The following is a 19,318-nucleotide window of genomic DNA, read 5'->3' as shown; positions in this document are numbered from 1 at the left end:
GATTTAATCCAGAGTGTGGCGTTGTTGGAGAAGTTACAGTCTTTTTTTAAGGTTTCACAGAGTTTGTCATGGTCTACCAGGTTGAATGCTGCAGATAAGTACAGCAACAATAAAGTAGCCATTTTTCCTGTGTCTATGATGGTGTCTAATTGGATTTTCAGATCCAAGAGAGCCGTCTCAGTACTGTGGTTGGGCCTAAAACCGCATTGTCTAGCTCCTAATAGGTTATTATGTTCAAGATGGGTTTGTATTTGGTTGTAAGCTATTTTATCAATGATTTTGAGAAGGAAGGGGACAGTCGACCTTGTCTCTTTGCAATCAGGAGAAGGCGTCCATCAGCACGGTAAGGATTTTCATGGGCAGTGTGTTGCCCATATTATTTAAATATTCCTTACTGTGAATACTAGACTGATTTTAATGTTTTCTGCGATCTACACATATCTCCTTGGGAGACGGTTTGGAAATCAGCCAGTAATTAACATATTTGGGTACGCGTTTTGCAACATTTGTTTTAACCCTATGATCATGCATTACTCATTAGTATTCTAGGACATATTTTTGATCGGATTATCTATTATTGATGGATATTTAGGTGGACAGAGTACTAGAAAGGATCAACGAAATACTACTGGTGCGTTAGCGTCCCATTATAGGTTCAAAGGTATCCTTAACTAACATGATTTGCATAAAACAAAGCACAGGAACATAATGATGGGTTCTAATAGTTTTTTTGGTTACTTTAGGTTCTATTTGGCACATTAGTTAATTGTTACGAAGAAAGACTGGGGAGATTGCCCCATTATCGATATCTTGATCGATTTAACTACACAAAAGGTGAATGATCGAGCCTATATCCAAATATTATGGTGCTAAAATACCTTGATTATCACTTGATTGATAATTATCTTCCTGATTATTTACAGACCCTGTAAAGCAATATACCCCTGATGAAGGGAATTATTCCTCGTGTATGCTAGAGGTTACACCAGTGGTATCCAGACATTTAGGATGAAGACCCCTTACCCCAGAGTAAATATATTGATTGCAGGCCCCCCAAATGCTAGAAGGGCTTCTGTGTTCTATTAGATAAGTCGCCATGCCCCACACTTTGAAGACCATTGGTTCACACAAAATCCTATAATTTAGAAAAACATTAGAAATGATTTGCGCATCAAAATCATGTTAATAATGTTGACGGTGAGATAAAGATGGGCTAGATGGTGGAGATTAGAGAGATATTACACGTGAGAGGAAGTTGAGAAGATGGATATTCATTAAAAGGCTTTTAAAGATTTTACACGGTTGATATATGTGAAGTAATTTTAATGGTTGGATGAGGAGTTACATAAGGCAGCACTTCAGATATATATTGGGAGACAAAAAAAGTAATTGTGCTATTAGGTTTTATATATATAAAATCCAACTTTGGGTTTTGGGGTATCTATTGACAAACAAGTTCCAGAGACCACTGTCAAAACCAATGTTTGCCTGTGTCAGTGTGGACCCCTGTGCCGTCAGCAGTCAAAGGGTTTCAATAGGATTTTGCACCCGGGGAAGGGCGCTCAGCCAATCAAGTGTCTGGAAAAGTGAGCGATAACACACTGTGTAATGCCCGCTTTATGCAGCCACCTGAGGCTCTTCCCTGGGTGGCGCAAACTTGATTGTGGGGAGGCAACAGGGAGCCTCTGCAGTTCAAACTGAAATAGCCGGGATTTTAAAAATAGGAAGCATTAAACATGCCAGATGGTTTGCTGCTTACCACCAGACTCAGATGCTCTGCGGCAGTGAGTGTGTGTTGATGTTAGGAGTTCCACTTACCACCACACTCAGATGCTCTGCGGCAGTGGGTGTGTGTTGATGTAAGGAGTTCCACTTACCACACAACTCAGATGCACTGCGGCAGTGGGTTTGTGTTGATGTCAGGAGTTCCACTTACCACCACACTCAGATGCTTCGCGGCAGTGAGTTTGTGTTGATGTCAGGAGTTCCACTTACCACCACACTCAGATGCTCCGTGGCAGTGAGTTTGTGTTGATGTCAGGAGTTCCACTTACCACCACACTCGGATGCTCTGTGGCAGTGGGTTTATGTGGATGCCAGGAGTGGCTTTGTGTGGATGTCAGGAGTTCCAAGCATCAGCAGTTCAGTAGGGCGGGGAGGTCGTGATAGGGCAGCTGAGGAATGGCAGATTCGCTCAAAGGGCTGTGGCCTCTGAGGGCGGTAATGATAGGGGGTAAGGAAGGTGTGTGCAGGTAGGCAGTAATGTGGGCTATTTCTGGCGTCCCCTATCGCTATCTGTAAGAGCATAGTGGGATGGACAGGAGGAAGGTCTATGGTGATCCCCACTTAAGACAAAAATGTGCAGCGGTAAAACGTGCTATTTTAAATACCTCCTGTTTCTTAAATAAAACCTAATTATGAGTTGGGGTTTCATGGAATATTCATGGCATGGAATGCGTAGAGATTTCAGCATGGGATGAATAAACCAAGTTTATTTAATATCCATGATTTCGGTGTGTCCTCCTGCTGCAACTACCCCCACGTGACCCCAACTCACACTGGTGGTATTTTAAAAATAAGAGGTATTTAAAATGCAAAATATAATACACATAATTTCAAGGGTCACTAGTCTACTTTCTATAGGGAGGTGCACTGACCATTCAGATGTGTTCAGGACAGATGGGCAAGTACCTTTGCTATCCACTGAAAATTGTTGCCCGGAAAATGTTGCCAACACAACCAGTCCGATTCATGGAACATTTAGCACGGTGCAACGGCACACATTCTGAGCGTGTGGCACGTGGTGCAGTGCCAGGATCACCACAAGTGGTCCGAACCATGTTTTTTCAAAGGCGCGCAACTGCACTCCTCACATGGGGAAGCGCTCTGAGAGTCCCTGCGTCCTTCTCGTTACCCCACAACCCTCAACCGCATGCTCTCCTGGGAAGTGTCCAGCACCCATCGCGAGGCTGATATGTTATGCTCCCCTCGAGATCCGTAAATGTGAAAGTGCATCACAACCATGCGCAACCCTAGATAGGAGTGAAGCCTGACCACATGACAATCAGGGAAGGCCACATTCCCAATGCAATGGCACCACAGCTTTGCCCACCCATGTTGCACCAAAAAAGTCACTTTCCAGCTTCACCTGTAGTACCAGGTGTGTTGTCACAGGCCAAATTGTGGAATGCGCTATTTGCTAGGCCATGTGCTGCTCATAATATCGCCCTTAGGGCCCGAATCATGGAATTCGTAGCGCGGTGCAAAGTGGCATTGCACTGGTGCAAAGTGTCTTTGCGCTGCCGACAAACACCCTGATTCACAGACTGGTGCAAAGTGTATCTGTGCAGTGCAAAGTAACTTTGCACTGATTTTGCACTCGTGCAAAGTCACTTTGCACTGAGAAAAAATACACTTTGCATCACTCTGTGAATCAGGGTGTTTGTTGGCAGTGCAAAGTCACTTTGCACCAGTGCAATGTCACTTTGCACCGCGTGAAAAATTCAATGAATCCGGCCCTAAGTCTCTGCACATCAACAATGCACAAACTACACCTCATCCCTTAGACTTGCTGGTAAACTGTGTGATATGCAATGGAATCATTCTGCGCACTTTTGACGCAGAGGGAAATGTCTTTTCTTATGGTGTGATGATACGACTATTGCAGCCAGTGCACACTACGGGAATGTGGTGCAGACCGTTGTCGGTGGCGAGCTGCCATTTGCTCTTGCTCAAAAATATAACAGCTATTGCTCCTGAAAAATATCCCCACCATTTAATAATTATACCTAAAGAAACCTAAGGAAATGTGTGGAAGAGCCACAAAACTGGGATTCAGAGAAATTTGCAAATTGGGACACATTCACAGAGAGAACTTGTTCACGTGCATCCCGAGATATGATTTTTACAAATGCATTCAAGGCACATTTACGTATCTGGGCAACATACGGGTGGATGGTGGATAGGCACATGTGTGGGCCCAAGAGGACTGCCACAGTTTATGGAGGGATGTACTTGAAACTGTGGATCCACGCGGGAGACCTACATACAAGCCAGGGTCAAGTCAGCGCAACTAAAAGCGCTGCGCTTAAATGAGTCGCTTCTTAGCTCTGCCTGCTCTGCAGCACAATTGTGGGATCACTGCTCATGCAGTGTTTGAGCACAGCGGCACAACATTTACCTTACACCTTTGAGAGGAGTGTAAGTAACTGTACCGGGTCAATGATCTATACTTAGTGGCTCAACGCGCAACAATGTGCAGCACAGATGGTTCCCTCAATATGAGCAGGTCACATTTAGGAATCAGGCGCTTGGACATTTTTCAAAATATACAGGGGGCAACTATCTGCGGCTCATATTCTACACTGAGGCTCACTGTGGATTCGGTGGATTTATGCTCAGGAATACCGCCATGGGTAAACACCACCATCGCCCCCATCGGTATTCCTGAAAACCCAGCCATTTTTGGAGTTTTGCACCAGGCCCGCTGTAAATGCAGTGGTATTGAAGGTATTGCAGGAATACCATTTGCTTCCGGTGTTTTTCATGGATTTCCACCATTGCACTGAAAGGGGAAATAAATAATGTGCATTGGTGGTTTAAAATGAGCAAAAGGGTCAATTCTGAGACTTAGATGCATTTCCCGGCTAAGGGGTGAAAGGGGATATCCTAGATACCCACTTTTCACCCCTTTACAATGGCCAATCTAATAACCTTGTTGACTATGTTGCAGGGAGGGGAGTGCACTTCCCTTCTGTAAAGTAAAAAACTTAAAAAATATTTGGGTCCATTTAAATTTACCTCTACCCGCGAGGTAGAGGTATACATGTGAGATTCCGGTTTGAGAAATCCATAGCATAACTCTTCCAGTGGTATTCAAGGCAATGGGAGATGACAACGCAGTTGAAATCGTCGAATTCGATTTGGTCGATTGTATTTAACGAATGTGGCCGCATGTGTGGGGGGTGGGTAATCATGAATATAAATATAGGGGTAGGTGGGGGCCCCTCTTGGGAGGTCTCCCCACATATATCTGCGGCCAAATCGAGTTACAAAAAAAATAAATCGACCAAATCGAGTTCGATAAAATAAATTCGATGAAATCACCTAGAACCGTATTCAATGGGTGAGAAAGGAATGCTGCTGGCTGCTGTCCCTGCTTATCTCTGAAGTGGGCAGGCTTTTTAAAGATGGTATTTTCCAAAAATTGCAAATTTTACCACTACCACCCAACCCACAATGCCACCCATTCTTCTGATTATGATATGATATATGTAATTCTGCACTTAAGTTGCGAAGACAACTCTAACATTTCAACTCGAGGTTGCCTATATACGTGATTTGGGGGCATTCCCATTTATGAAATTGAGAGCAACGCTTACATAGACCTTTTCTGTTTTTGACAGAAGATTCTGTAAAAAATAACCTCTTCGTCTTCTTCTATCATATTTTGCATTCCAGCATGTACAGAAAAGGAGATGGTATTCAGTAACATTGTCTCAAATAAAAAGGCACGTGACGTTATTGAGCCCCAAACAGACATGAAGCACAGTTGTATCGATTAAGCAAGTCACTTCCTGAATGGCTCTAACACAGCACACTTTCCAAAGAAATTAACTCCAGGAATTGGCAACCCGGAGGCACCAATAATCATAATAGGTTTGTAATAAAATGTGTACTTTCGGCCCATGGTGCTACAGAATTACAGCCACCTTACTCCCATAGTGATGATTTGACCTTATAGAATATGGCACAAAATCTGTTGGTTTGGCTTTAATGGCATAATTACCAGAAAGTCCATCTGACCTCAGGCAGCATTACAGAAACTGAGTGTCATGGCATAAGGCTTTCATTCTGCATTGGCTTGAGGAATGGTAAGGGCAGGCCGCGAAGGTCAACCTTTGTGCTTTATATGAACTGTATTCTGTGGAGCCAAGGGGCGGGGCTTGGGAGTCATCTAGAGCGCACGCGCGCAGCCACTTTGAACATTTATGTTGCATCACTTTTCAGAGAGATGCAACATACATGTTCAACGTGCACTGGCAGCAATGCGTGAATGTGCCAGGTGCCACTTCTAGGTTCCTCTCTTTTTGCATTGAAGAACATTTGTGTGTTCACAATCAACAAAACCATTGCAGCGGCGCGCAGAGCAAAAGTATTTGAGCTGGGATGCTCAACTTCCATGACACCTCCCATGCTGGAGAACCAACTCACAGTTTATCGCTGTTGGATGCCAAGGTCCAGAGCTGGCGGGCCATGTTGAGGGATGTGCAGGTGGCACCTGAGTGGCAGGCGGAGATGCAGCGATTAGTTGTGAGGTCGGTCAAACACTGGATGGCCTCTCATGCATGTCCGTCCTCCTCATTTATTGCCTGATTCCTGGAATTTTTTGCACGGTTCAAGTGACTTTGCACTGCTGAAAAGTGACTTTGCACTTCTGACACAAGCCCTGATTCATGGAACTGAGCAAAGTGTATTTTTGCAGTGCAAAGTCATTTTTGCAGCCCAAACTGAACGTTGCACTGACGTTGCACTGCGCAAATACACTTTGCACAGTTCCATGAATCAGGGTTTGTGTCGGCAGTGCAAAGTCACTTTTCAGCATTTCAAAGTCACTTTCCAGCAGTGCAAATCATTCCATGGTGCCTACCTTGCTTGAACGCCCTCGCCTTATCATGGGAAATGAAGCCCTGCTTCTTCCTCTGGCGCCATATTACACAACACTATCGAGACTCGAAGTCTTAAATTAGCAGAGAATAACAACCTGTCCTGTCAAATGCTGACATCTCATTGAAGGCCTCTGCCTACATCACCAGATACGAGGCTTTTAGGATTGGAACAAGCAAAACCTCCTGTCGTCTGATGCCACGTAAGAGGGAATTATTGGAACCAACGCACAGTGAACTGAGTGCATGTCAGGAAACAGAGCTCTGGCAGGTGCCAACCCTGAACTAATCCCAGGTGCCCCAGTGCCCGGCAAGCGTCAGTGCGTGTCATACTACGGTCACTGGAGACTCCCTAATGAGAAGCGCACGCAAGCAATTTGTAAGGATGCGTTTGCCCACATTTGAACATATGCACACCTTCAAGCCAATTTTGAATCCCTGAAGCACATTTGAAAGGGAAGTTAAAAGCCAATTAACAGGTGTCAGTGTTTCCACTCAAACCTCCAAATAACACCATAGTGGTCTTTCTTTAAATTCTTGGAACTCATATAGTTAAACATATAATAAATAATAAAAACACAATATGGACATAGACATTTATATGTATATAAACAGAAATAGGGAGCGAGCTTGTCAGTTCTTCGGAATGAAGGTATATTAGAAATCTGTTGAACACGTCATTACACCTTGAAGTCCTCTGGCCTCTTCTTTTCAACCATCTTGAAGAGACAACAGATTGGCCCTTTTTCTGATACTTTTAGCTTAGACATTCACAGAGGCAGTATCCAACTCCAGCAAAGCTAGCTTTCAGCTCCATGCCCAAAACGTGCCCACAACTTGTCCAGACCAGGGCGACCCCCGGCAATCAAGGTCCATACATTTTTTTTTAAAGGGACAACTCTAAAATGCACAGTGCATCCAGAAAAAGGCATTCTTGTTTTGGAAATGCTCATGTCCTCAGTACTTTGCCCAGTTGTGAACCGTCTGCCCGTTTCACACATTTTGACAGCTCGAAAGAACGGTATGAGGTGGGCACTGTATGGGAGGACCAAACCGGGGAGAAGGTAGAGCTCTGTAGACCAATCGTGGAATGTCCCTCAGTATGGAGTCTACAACTGTGGTGGGCTGCTCTTCTCAAAATCTCTCTCTCTCTCTCTCTATATGTATATATATGTATACCAATCTGCATATATATCTATATATATACATTTTTCACTTTTTGTGGAGGAGCATCTTATAAAGAAAGAAATTAGATCATCTCTGGTTTGGATTATGGAAAGAGAGCTGAAATTCTCCTCTGGTTTGCAGAACAATTTTACAGACCGAAAACATCGACGCCATGCCAATACGCCATCAAAAATGGGGGAAGTTTGCTCTTCGATAAAAACGTGTCTTTTGTTCATTGCACAATCCAGGGTTCCATCGCAGCTGCAGAACAGTCTATTGATGGTGTTGTGTAATCAATCCCACAGGGGGAGGGACAGGTTGAACCTGCAGCGGCATGACGAAGGCCCCCTGACCAATGCATGGAACATGGCAACTTTACTATGACGCCTATTTACATTTTGATGTGCAATGCACCATATTGCATTGTTTCCTGTGAATGGCCGCCCAGTTCTTTACCCCCCTCTCCCAGAAACCATTAGCAACCCATCCTACCCCCTAAAAAGCACATCATATACAATAACATTAATATGAACGTTCAGTAGCAAAAACTCCCAATGAAACATAGGTAACATGTCGGACAAAAGTGCACAAGGATTAAACCAAAGGCCTGGAAAGAACTCCGAAAAGTAGACAGGAGAGGAAAACATGTGTTTGGAATAATTTCCCATAAGGCAACATGTTACCTTGGCCCTACCCCCCTGCTGCTCTATCTCACGTGGCGGTTTGCAATGCTCCGGAAAAAAGTTCAGAACTTGGCTTGTTTCAGTTTATCAATGTGGTAACAAAGTTTCAGTGCAGGGCCCAGCTTTAAACCCAAATACTTCATGATCATGTCACTCTTCAGAAGGAGCAGGGCGTTCCCATCGATTTCCTATTGGAAAGCAAAAAAAACACAAAGTTCTAAAATCGAAGGAACGAGTTATGGAGACATGTAACAATCGTTGCCATCAGAGTATTGTAATTTACGAACATGTACACAATGATATTGACTCATCCTGATCTCTGGTATAACGTTTACACATGTGCGTCAGTGTCATGTTACCCAGAATGGGCCCCACCACCCTTTATGCAGAGTCTGAGAGGGAAATCCACAGCGCGGCGCCTAACCTTCCTAAAACAGAGGCGTAGCCAGGATTGTCTAACAAGTGGGGCCTGAAGCTGATGTTGTTGGTCCCTACCCAGTAACATTAACATCTGTGAATGCCCACACAGCACTGCAGAGTGGACATTTACAGATTTTGGGTGGGCCTTGCCCGCTCAGGCCCTACCCTGTCTATGATATGATATGGCATTTATAACGCGCCTATACACGAGTGTTTCAAGCCCTTAGAGCCCTAAGGGCTGCCCTTAGAGCTGATCATCCTGAGGTCAGCAGGGTGGGGAGTTTTGCAGAGCCAGCACAAGTTCAGACATAGCTATGCACACCTGTAGGCTCCCACGTGTGGCAGGCTGCAAATCTTGCCCTGTCACACATGGGATTCTGCAGGGCCATAGCCCCCGCAGGACATTGCTGGTGGGAACGACCCATAGCTGGAGTCCCTGAGGCTTCCTAGGTTTGTGGGGGGAGGGGCACGGGGGAAAATGGGGCAATGGGGGTGGCACAATGGGAAATCAGGGGCAGCAGGAATTTCTCTGCACTGGGAGTGAAAGGAGGCAAATCAGTGGGACACCAGGGTAGTTCCAGGACAATGAGATAGACGTCGCAGTTCGGGGCAATTATAATATTCTAAGGACAATGAGATTAACATGGGTCAGTTCGGATAATGGAGAGGATGTATTGTGGTGTGGTTATTTGGGCACGTTCTGCCTCTATTTAATAATTCTATGTATAATAGGGCAGAATCTTGTGGTATTAGTACCACAGTAACTCTCTTAGCTCCCTGACCTGAAGGCGCTGCCGCATGCAGCGCGCACCAGACACACTCCATTAGTCAGGCGGGTATGCTGGGGTAGCCAGCATGTGATGTAGATCAAGAAAATCATGACAACCAGATGCCACCCCTTAGGAAATTAGTAATTAGCTGTAAGAAAGGTGAGATTTCAACATGCTTGTTTAGAGGGCCCCGAGTTTCCCAAAGGCGGTGATCACTAACACATTTTGGGTAAATTCACAGTGTTAGGCTATGCCATCTTCTCCAAGAGTCACTCCCATACTGTTCACAGGAAGTCTGTGTTTGTTTACAGCCCCTATGATTACCACGTTGCTGAGTATGTCGTATATGCCCAACTTAAATCATTTGCTGCATTTGAACTCAGAGCTGGCTCCTCCTCTCCAGGGGAGGTGTCCCAGTCAGTGAATAGTATCTCCTATCGCCAGACAACAAACATCTTTCTTGAAATCACTCTAAAAGTACAGCCCTACCGGTTCCAAGATACTCTCAAGGCAAGGTTGACAGGGCAAAATAACCATCCCAGTAAAATTGGCAAACATTTAGGCCACCCCTGTAGTTTTGCTAACAGAAGAAAGGTACAGTGTGGTGGTGTTGCGTAGGCTGCGTTCGAGAGACGAGATGGATGGTCATGGGAATGGCAACGAGAGGAGGACTGGAGAGGAGTTCCTTTCTTCGGAAAACCATTATAAATAAAAATAGTATTTACCCACCTGCCGTGAGTGCTGCCTCGTCACTTCAAGGTGGCAAAGAGGGGAGAGGGAGGAGCATGGGCTCTGCTCACTGACACGTACAGAGCAAGCTGAGGTTGCAAGCAGAGAAAGCCATCCCGGTGATAGATGCCACTGGAGACACAAGCCTCAACCAGAAGGTACGCAGAATCCGGCGGGGCACAGGGCATAAGGTAGGGTGGACATTAGGGCAAATATTGAGGCCCACCGAGAAAGGGAAAGCCCAAGCAGCAAGCAACGCACACTACATGGTGGTTAGCTCAGAATGCCAGCAACGTCACATCAGCGCACTCCCTGCTGGTGTCGCGAGAACACTGCAGTGTGAGAACTAGCGTTTGCAGCGCACCACCTGCTGGCACTGAGACACAGATGGAAGAAGCCCTATACCACAATGGTGTGTGGCACCAACTACAGTGCAGAGAGAAAGAAGTCACTGCTGCGACACTGCTTGGGGACAGCAGGGCAAGAACAATACAAGAACCTGCTGGACTTCATGGAAATGGAAGTCATGACCCTAAACGAGTAGGAAAATAGATTAGCACTGCGAAAAAAGGACCATCATGATTTGTGAAAGGTGCCACTTTGGGAAACTGATTCAAGAATGAGAATCGGTGGAGCAAGGTATGCAATGGAGCGCTCAGGGGCTTAGCCAAAACGTGCAACTTCGGTCCCCAAACGGAGGAAAGGTTGCGTGATCAATTCATGCTGGCTTGCAGGGGCGGCAAAGTGAGGGACAAGCTATGGTCCGAGAGCGACCCATTGTTAGAGGAAGTCCTTTGCATCGCCAGAGAATTGTAACACACAGCAGTGTGTGTGAAAACATGTCAGCCTGATACAAAACAGACAGACACACACACACCAGTGGTAACGAAGAGTCTAAAGAGGTACCTCTACAGTGGTCCAGAATGAGGGCAACTATAATGTCCCGCACCAGACCAATTTCAAGGGTGGTAGCACGTTCCACTACAGATCCAGAAGAGGCACTGCACAGAGAAACGTTAGGTAGATACCTACGCAGGAGCAAAAGAAATGTTACAGGGGTGCCAGCAACTAGCACTGGTCCAATAGCGCAGTGTGTCCGGCACGACACATCATTTGTAGGAACTGCAACAGGAAAAGCCATCTCACGAAGCATTGCAAAGCCCCGGATGTTGTCAACTATGTGGTGAACCTGAGTCCATGTGAAGAAGGAAGCATATGTATGGTAACAAGCTCTGATGAGACAATTGATGGGCCATGGCGGTGGTGCATGTGCATAGTAGGCCCATGGTGATGATGATAGACTCTGCTGCAAAATACTCATTGCTCTTTCAAGACAAGTTTATCGTTCAGTTCAAATGACAGGATCTGCATGAAGAAGATATCAGGCCGAAGACATATAGAGGAGTGCAGATAGATCTGATTGGCTTGTTTGAGGTGGAATTCCTGTTTAAGGGACGTTAAGCCCAGGGGAAAATGTATGTGACAAGCCCCTATTCAGTTGGGCACATCAGAAGAAGTTGGAAGTTATACTGAACCCCAATGCTGAGAAAGCAATACTGATTTGCACAGTTGAAGGTACGATTGAGGAGAAAGTATTCGCTCCACAGTTGGGTTGTCTCAAGGGATTTGTACATTGGATACAGTTGAGGCAGGGATCTGTTCATTGGCCCACAAGTTATGAAACACACCTGTCACTATGAGGAAGCAAGTAAAGCTGGCACTGGATGAGTTAGAGAGGCAAGACATAGTAGAGAGGATTGAGGTGGCTGACAGGTTATCACCACTAGTAATAGTAAGGAAGGCTACTCGAGGGATATGAATTTGCATAGACCTTTGCGCCCTTAACAAATGTATCACGCCAGATCGCCATGCGTTACCCAACATCCATGAAATGTTGTTTACCATTGGGCCATCAAGAAGATTCCAAATGTTGGATTTGACAGCTGGCTACCACCAGGTTAGATTACTCATGTATGGTAACATGGAGAAAGAAGAAAGATGATAACAGGATCAGGAGGGTGCTAACGGAATTAGTGGAAGCTGGCCTCCCATTAAGCAGGGAGAAATGCAAAGTAAACATGGACCACTTTGAGTACTTAGGCCATGTGATCGCAGACATGGGTAGAGAACGAAAGAAAGATCTAATCAATACCATTGAGAGCATGCCATGCCCCGAAAGCAAGGAGAAACTATTGTTATTCATCAGCAAGGCTGAGTATTACATTCGTGCCCAACTTTGCTGACATGACAAAAGCCCTGCGGGAAATAATAAAAAAAGGCATCACGTTTGAATGGAACAGTGACTGCAATGCAGGATTCAAATTGTTGAAGGAAGCGCTAGGTGTAGCATCAGCATTAGGTAAGTATAGGAAGGGAAGGAAGACCATTATTACCATAGAAGACAGAAACATTGGCTTGGGTACTTCACTCACTCAGATTGCAGAAGGGATAGCATACCTTATTGCATTGGTCTTGTGGTTGCTGAAAGGGGCAGAAAAGACCTGCACCACTAAAGAAAAAGAGTTTTGGCGATTAAGTGGGCTACTCAAATGTTTAGGTCCTTCATTTGGGGTATACCATTCGAGGTGCATATGGGCAACAAACCAGTGAAGTAGATCATGACATCTAAAGGATTGAATAACGTGTCAAATAGGATCCGAAGATGGGTGGTGGAGTTTCAAGAATATACAATTGTGCCAATACATATACCATGCATAAGCAATCGCAGAGCAGACTGTATCGCGATTCATAGATAATGAGGAACAGAGGCATTGCTAAGGGGAGCTGAGGGAGCTACAGCCCTTGGTCTTTTGGGTGTATCCCCGGATAGAAGCTCAGGGGCTACAACCCATAGGCTAGCTAGCCCCAAGTCTCAACAGTCCCGACATTACCATAGCCCCAGATCTTTTGCAGACCTAGCAACACCCCAGATGAGAAACAAGGCAAGCAAGATGAAGGTGAGCAAGTGATGATGATCAGAGAACAAGCAATACCTGAGTTAGAATGGCGTGAAGCAATGGTGATCAATGAGAAACTAATGATGATAAGAGAGGTGATCCAAAAGAGCATCTGGGACTATGAAATTGAAGGAAGCAGGACTGAAAGCGATATGGCAAATTAAAGAAGCGATATAGGAAGAAGGCGAGTTAATAAAGAGAGGGTGCAGAATAATATCACCGAAGAGGTTAAGAGAGCACATAATCAGCCTGGCTCATGAAGGACACCTAGGGATCAACAAGAATAAACAGCGCATCCAAAGCAACTACTGGTGGCAAGTTGAGAAAGCCATCAGAGAATGTATCCTTTGTGGAATAAGTGAAAAGGATTGTGTGTGAGCCACAAGGGTGCAATGATTGTGCCTGAGACTCCTAGGGTCCCATTGGACAAGGTAGTATTAGATATTGTTGGACCAATCTGTAGCAGAGGTAAAGTTAATTATTGTGTGGTTCTGATTGATTTGTTGACAAGATGGGAAAAAGTGTTAATCACTACCAATGTGAGGTCAAGAAAGATCATAGAATTCTTGAAAGTAATCTTTCATAGAGAAGGTAACCCCAACATAATCTTGACGGACATTGGAGTGCAAGGAAACACCACAACTTTGTGTAATATTGCAATATATCACCCCCAGGCCAATGGGATGGTAGAGCATTTTAACAGGGAGATAAAAGACACCAACAGGACACAACTCAGCAAAGGGAACCAGTATCAACATTCTCTGTGGAACTCGACGGCACAACATCAAGACTAAGGATTCCACAACCAGCCATGGCAAACATATCGAAGAAACTCCATGATGCCATTCTAACGGATTCCGAACTCAACTATGAGTGGATTCTACTCCCTTTCCGGCAAACTCTCAAAAACCGCCCACACATAGATCATCCCCACACATACAACCAAGAAATAGCTGATAGGAAAAAATGCCTAAATCAATAAATACGACATCTAAAGAAAACAACATCTGTAGAAAACAGGAAACAGATCAAAAATCTGAAACAGAAATATGCAAACTGGAGAAAATCACAACAAAAAATCATCCAACAAGCAGATGGAGAAAACATAATGAAACTATACAAGATACACAATACGAGAGAGCTCTGGAACTTGCTCAATGACAACCTCCAAAAACAGCACAAACTAACAGCTAACGTTCCGCAGGAAACCTGGATCACACATTTTTCGACCATTTACAGAGCGCGAAAAATGCGACCTCAAAATCAAACGCCCACAAACGAACTGAAATGGTATGTAAATGCAGAATTTGAAGACTTCATGCAGCTCATCAAAAACCTGAACACGTCTAGAGCGCCTGGTCCTGATGGACTTTCTAATGCTGTCATCAAGCAAGACCCGTCCGCCTGGGTGAACTTCATGTGCCATATCACAACTTTGGTAAACACACTCAACCGAATACCAAACTCTTGGATGTCGGCAATAATTGTTCCAATTCATAAGCAAGGACCAAGAGAAGACCCACAAAACTTCCATCCAATTGCCTTACTAGACCCGCTTGGGAAGTTATTTGCCTCAATACTTCAGAAACAACTAACTGCATGGGCATTCGAAAACAACACATTCTCGGTCAGGCAAACAGGTTTTACTGCCAATGTCGGAACAAATCTTAATCTCATATTACTCCAACTAATAAAGCATGACGCCATCAATTCTCGCACTACAATACACGCAGCATTCATCGATTTAAATATGGCCTTCGATGCGATTTCACGCCATAAACTATGGTCAAAACTCAGAGCATGGAACTGTCCACCGAATATCCTTGAGCCAATCATTCTCCCCTACTCAGAAACCACCATAAAAGTGAGATTATCAAAACAAGGAGGCACTACCAAAGCAATTTCAACAGCAAATGGCCTAAAGCAAGGCTGCCCCTTGGCAGCAACTCTTTACAACCTATTCACGGGGGACATTGAGGAACATCTAAGATCCAACAAAACGAATCCACCAAAAATAAACTCTACACCAGTTCCTGCGATGGCATATGCAGATGACATCGTTTTGTTGGACAAAACACGCACTGGATTACAAACATCTCTGACAGCTCTGAGTAGCTATATGGACAAAAATGAACTAACGATCAACATCGGAAAAACAAAGACAATGACCTTAACCAAATAATTCACAAAAAAAACATATCAATTGACCTTCAATATCAACGGGAACCAAATAGAAAATGTGACAACTTTTAAATATCTTGGTGTCCTAATTAACCAATCAAAATCGGAGGAACAATGGGTTGACAAAAATCGAACACACCGCACAAACCCTAGCAAGACAAGGATGTATACTTCACAGGAAATACGGCCAGTTTTCATTTCAACCCATCATTGCCTACTACAGACAGAAGTACATCCCGATACTAACATATGGAACAGAAGCAATGCTGAACACCCGCACAATAAACTGGATGAAATTTGAAACAATTTTCTGGTGTAAAATTCTCCACTTACCACAGTCATATCCTATGCCAAGAATTCGATATGAAATGGCAACGCAGTCAATTGAATCCATTGTACTATGGAAAAGACTTGATATTTTCCAGGAAAATACTTACTGACCAAAAAACCCCAGCTATCCAAATCCTGCGACCCCAAGCTAATACCTTCAACAACACGGTATTACAAAAATGGAAACATTCAATGAGGAAGGAAATGGAAAATGAAGACATCACAGAAGAACTGCTAACGCTTCGCCCACAACATGCAAAAATAAAAGTTCTGCAGAACGACTGGATAAAAACTATTCAAAAGAAGAACGTCTACAAACAGAATCTCCAATGCACAAAAGACAACAGGAAAATTCATAAACTACCACAATACCTTCCAATTTTCCCAGATCAGAGCAATAGAACAACATTCTTAAGAGTGCGTCTGAACATTCTACCTACAAACTCATATCTATCAACAACAAGACAGATCGACGTCACAAACAACTACTGTCGATTCTGCAAGGATCAAGCAATTCCAGAAACCATATTCCATCTTGTTATGGAATGCCAAGCACTTTCTCCCCAACGCAAACAATTTGGAGCATTCTTCCAACTCTCAGAACAACAAATGAACACTCAAGAAAGATGGGCCGCCGTACTTAGTGGACAGAACAATAAATACACCTATACAATCACTATTTTCCTAAGCACCATTTTGGAACTGAAGAAAAGTTACCGTGAGATTCATTCTAAATCATTAGCTCTTATCATTTACAGATCACAAAGAAAATGATGAAAAAGTTTATAAATAAACTAAATCATCTAAAAAAAAAAAGCAATGCCTCCACAGGGATCTCACTTATTTTTATGAAGAGGGGAGACTGCTCTAGAATTCACAGAGGCTGCAATACAACCATCTAATAATTTCTTATTATGCAGACCTAAATCACCAATACTGGCACGGGGAAGCATGCTAGCGATCCATCGTCGACTCTGCCTGAGCTCCGATTTACCCCTATCTGCCTTAGATGGACGGACTTGACACTGCTATTAGCAGCCATATGGGCTGGGAGGATAGCTAAGGGGCAACACATTTGTTTTGGAAGCAAGATAACGCAGAGCAACACAGGTTTGAATCCCGGTCCCACGCTTAGAGACTGGTCTTCGGTATTGAGCATTTATTTATTTATTTATTTATATATTGGATATTTCTAAGGCGATTATACAACAAAAACAGTGTTTCAAAGTGCCACAAGGCAAAAGGGAAGGGAGCAATGGAAAGGCAATGAATAAATAATAAACCAAACAGTGGCTCTACTAGTCTTTTGGATATTCAGAAACGTGCAAGTGCGGTGACAAAGAAGAGGGGGGGCTCTTTTCATGGGAAAAGGTTCATAAAACTATCAATCATTTAGCAAGGTAAAAGGCACCTGTCCCAAATATGATAACAGCTGTAGTATTTAAGCGCTCTCAAGATTGGTGGGTCCAGTTGTGTCGGTCGGTTAGTCCATTGTTTGTGGGAGCAAACAGGTGTGTCCCCTGTATCATGGTCCAACTCAATCATTATATAATTTCATATGAAAGGCACCATTGATGTGGTTACCTCTTATTCACCAATGAGCCTGATATATATTGATGAAAAAATCTGTTGTCATCTCATATTGTCGGAATTAAACAAGTGGATTGGGGAATATGTCATCCTGAACTGAATGCAGGGAGGATTCAGACCGGTCCTCTCCACATTCGACCACATGTTTGTGTTGTGGCATCTGATTAACAAGGATGCAGCAGCAAAGAACATGCGTTTATATGTTGCATTTCTGGATTTTTCATCTGACTATGAGCTCATGGTAAGAGAGAGGAAATAACAATTACTTCCAGTGGGCCACAGCTAGGATTCCAGCTTGTTAAGAGGCAGATCACCTGTAAGTGGATTCCTGCCAAATAAAGGAGTTCGAGCCTTTTCTACCAACTGCAAGTTGCTACTTGTTTGTGTGGGGCAAGGAGACGTGTGTGTGTCTTGGAATGGAAGGATGGGGGTTTCAAAGAAAGAGGAAATCTTGCTTGTACCTCTGAGTAAGTCCTGTTATGGGAGTAGAGGGACCAGGTGTGTGATGTTGCTGCTTTGAAAGTCCTTTATTGAAGCCTGGGAGGACACAATCTTCATCAAACTTGATGGCTATAGGATAGAAGTCCTGTTTTTGAACAACTCTTATTGCACCAACAGGCCACCAAACTAGGAGGGCTATTATGACATCTACAAAGCCAAAAGACTCTAAGCCGCGTTCAATACAGCCATGCTACTCGGGGCCTGTTTCACAAAACGTTGCACTCGAGCAAATTAGGAAATATCCTGAGCATCTTCAAATTCATCTAGCTACTTGCTACCTGATTCACAAAGCCTATAGCTGGAGCAAATCCCCAGCTGCCAGGAGCATCTCTGAGATGCCTTTGAGCAAAGTATCACTTGGATATGAGCATGTCAAAGATGTTCCAGGCAGCTCCACAATTTGCTTCAATTTTAGACTTTGTGAATAAGTTATAAGGAAGCAGGAGCACTCATGTGATGCCTAGCACATCTTCCGATATTCTCCATTGAAAATATTTCTGAATCGTGCCCTCAGAGCCTAGTAAGTATCAATGGTCGGTGCCTGTCAAGGATACCTACACCTCTTCCAAAGCATGGAAAACACATGAATAATAGATGGCAATGGGAGGGCCACAAACTCCAGACTTCACCACATTAGCCCCACTCCACCCATTGATGCTGACATTTTAAATCTTCCATCACTTGATCATTCAAAATGCCACAGCCAGACTGGAAGCTGGAGGGAAACTAGGCCATCCATCTTTGGCAATCTGCTTGGTCCAGCAATGCAGACACAGAATAGACTCAAAACAACTCAACACTTGAAAAAACATATGGCACCCTTCTTTGCATTTCCTTTCCTTAAGCCATCAAAATCTGCTCCAGAATCTTAGAATAGGCTGCACATCGATAGGTGGGGTGGTGGGGGAGTTCTATTGGGTTTTCGGGACGCTAGAGGAGTACCTCCTCACATGCATCCTTCAACAACAAGCTCAACACTACCCACAAACTGATCTGCCACCCCTCTGGTCAGAAAGAGCAGTAATGGGTTGTTGATCAGTTGTTTCGTTCGTTTGTTCGTTTGTTCGTTCGTTCGTTCGTTCGTTCGTTCGTTCGTTTGTTCATTTGTTCGTTCGTTCGTTCGTTCGTTCGTTCGTTCGTTCATTAATTTTTTCATCCATGCATTCCTTCATTCATTCTCTCCCAAAGAGGCCAAGTCAATAGAATAACTGTCACAAGGAAATACGAAATTATAAACCTGCACTGCTTGACACCATTACCACTGTTCTTATGCGACACATGATTGAGACAGACCGGTGGATAGGGTAATCGATTGTCTGATTCAA

General features: G+C 44.1%; 1 protein-coding gene across 5 annotated transcripts in view; it reads right to left on the bottom strand.

The window, feature by feature from the left end:
* Positions 1-7,249: 7,249 nt before the first annotated feature.
* The window catches only part of SCML4 (Scm polycomb group protein like 4), a 752,090-nt gene continuing 740,021 nt past the window's right edge, over positions 7,250-19,318 (bottom strand). For all 5 annotated transcript variants that reach the window (XR_011260473.1, XM_069606558.1, XM_069606557.1 and 2 more), the window contains one exon: positions 7,250-8,703. Coding sequence is in view for 4 of the 5 variants with exons in the window: in XM_069606558.1 (XP_069462659.1) it covers positions 8,578-8,703 (126 nt within the window). In the remaining variant the exon portion in view is untranslated. The remainder of the gene's footprint in view (positions 8,704-19,318) is intronic.

This window comes from Ambystoma mexicanum, chromosome 4p, assembly GCF_040938575.1.
Source record: "Ambystoma mexicanum isolate Mex_15411 chromosome 4p, UKY_AmexF1_1, whole genome shotgun sequence".
NCBI classification, from domain to species: Eukaryota; Metazoa; Chordata; class Amphibia; order Caudata; family Ambystomatidae; genus Ambystoma; species Ambystoma mexicanum.
The sequence above is the reverse complement of the archived record's forward strand: the minus strand, read 5'-3'. Positions and strand labels throughout refer to the sequence as shown.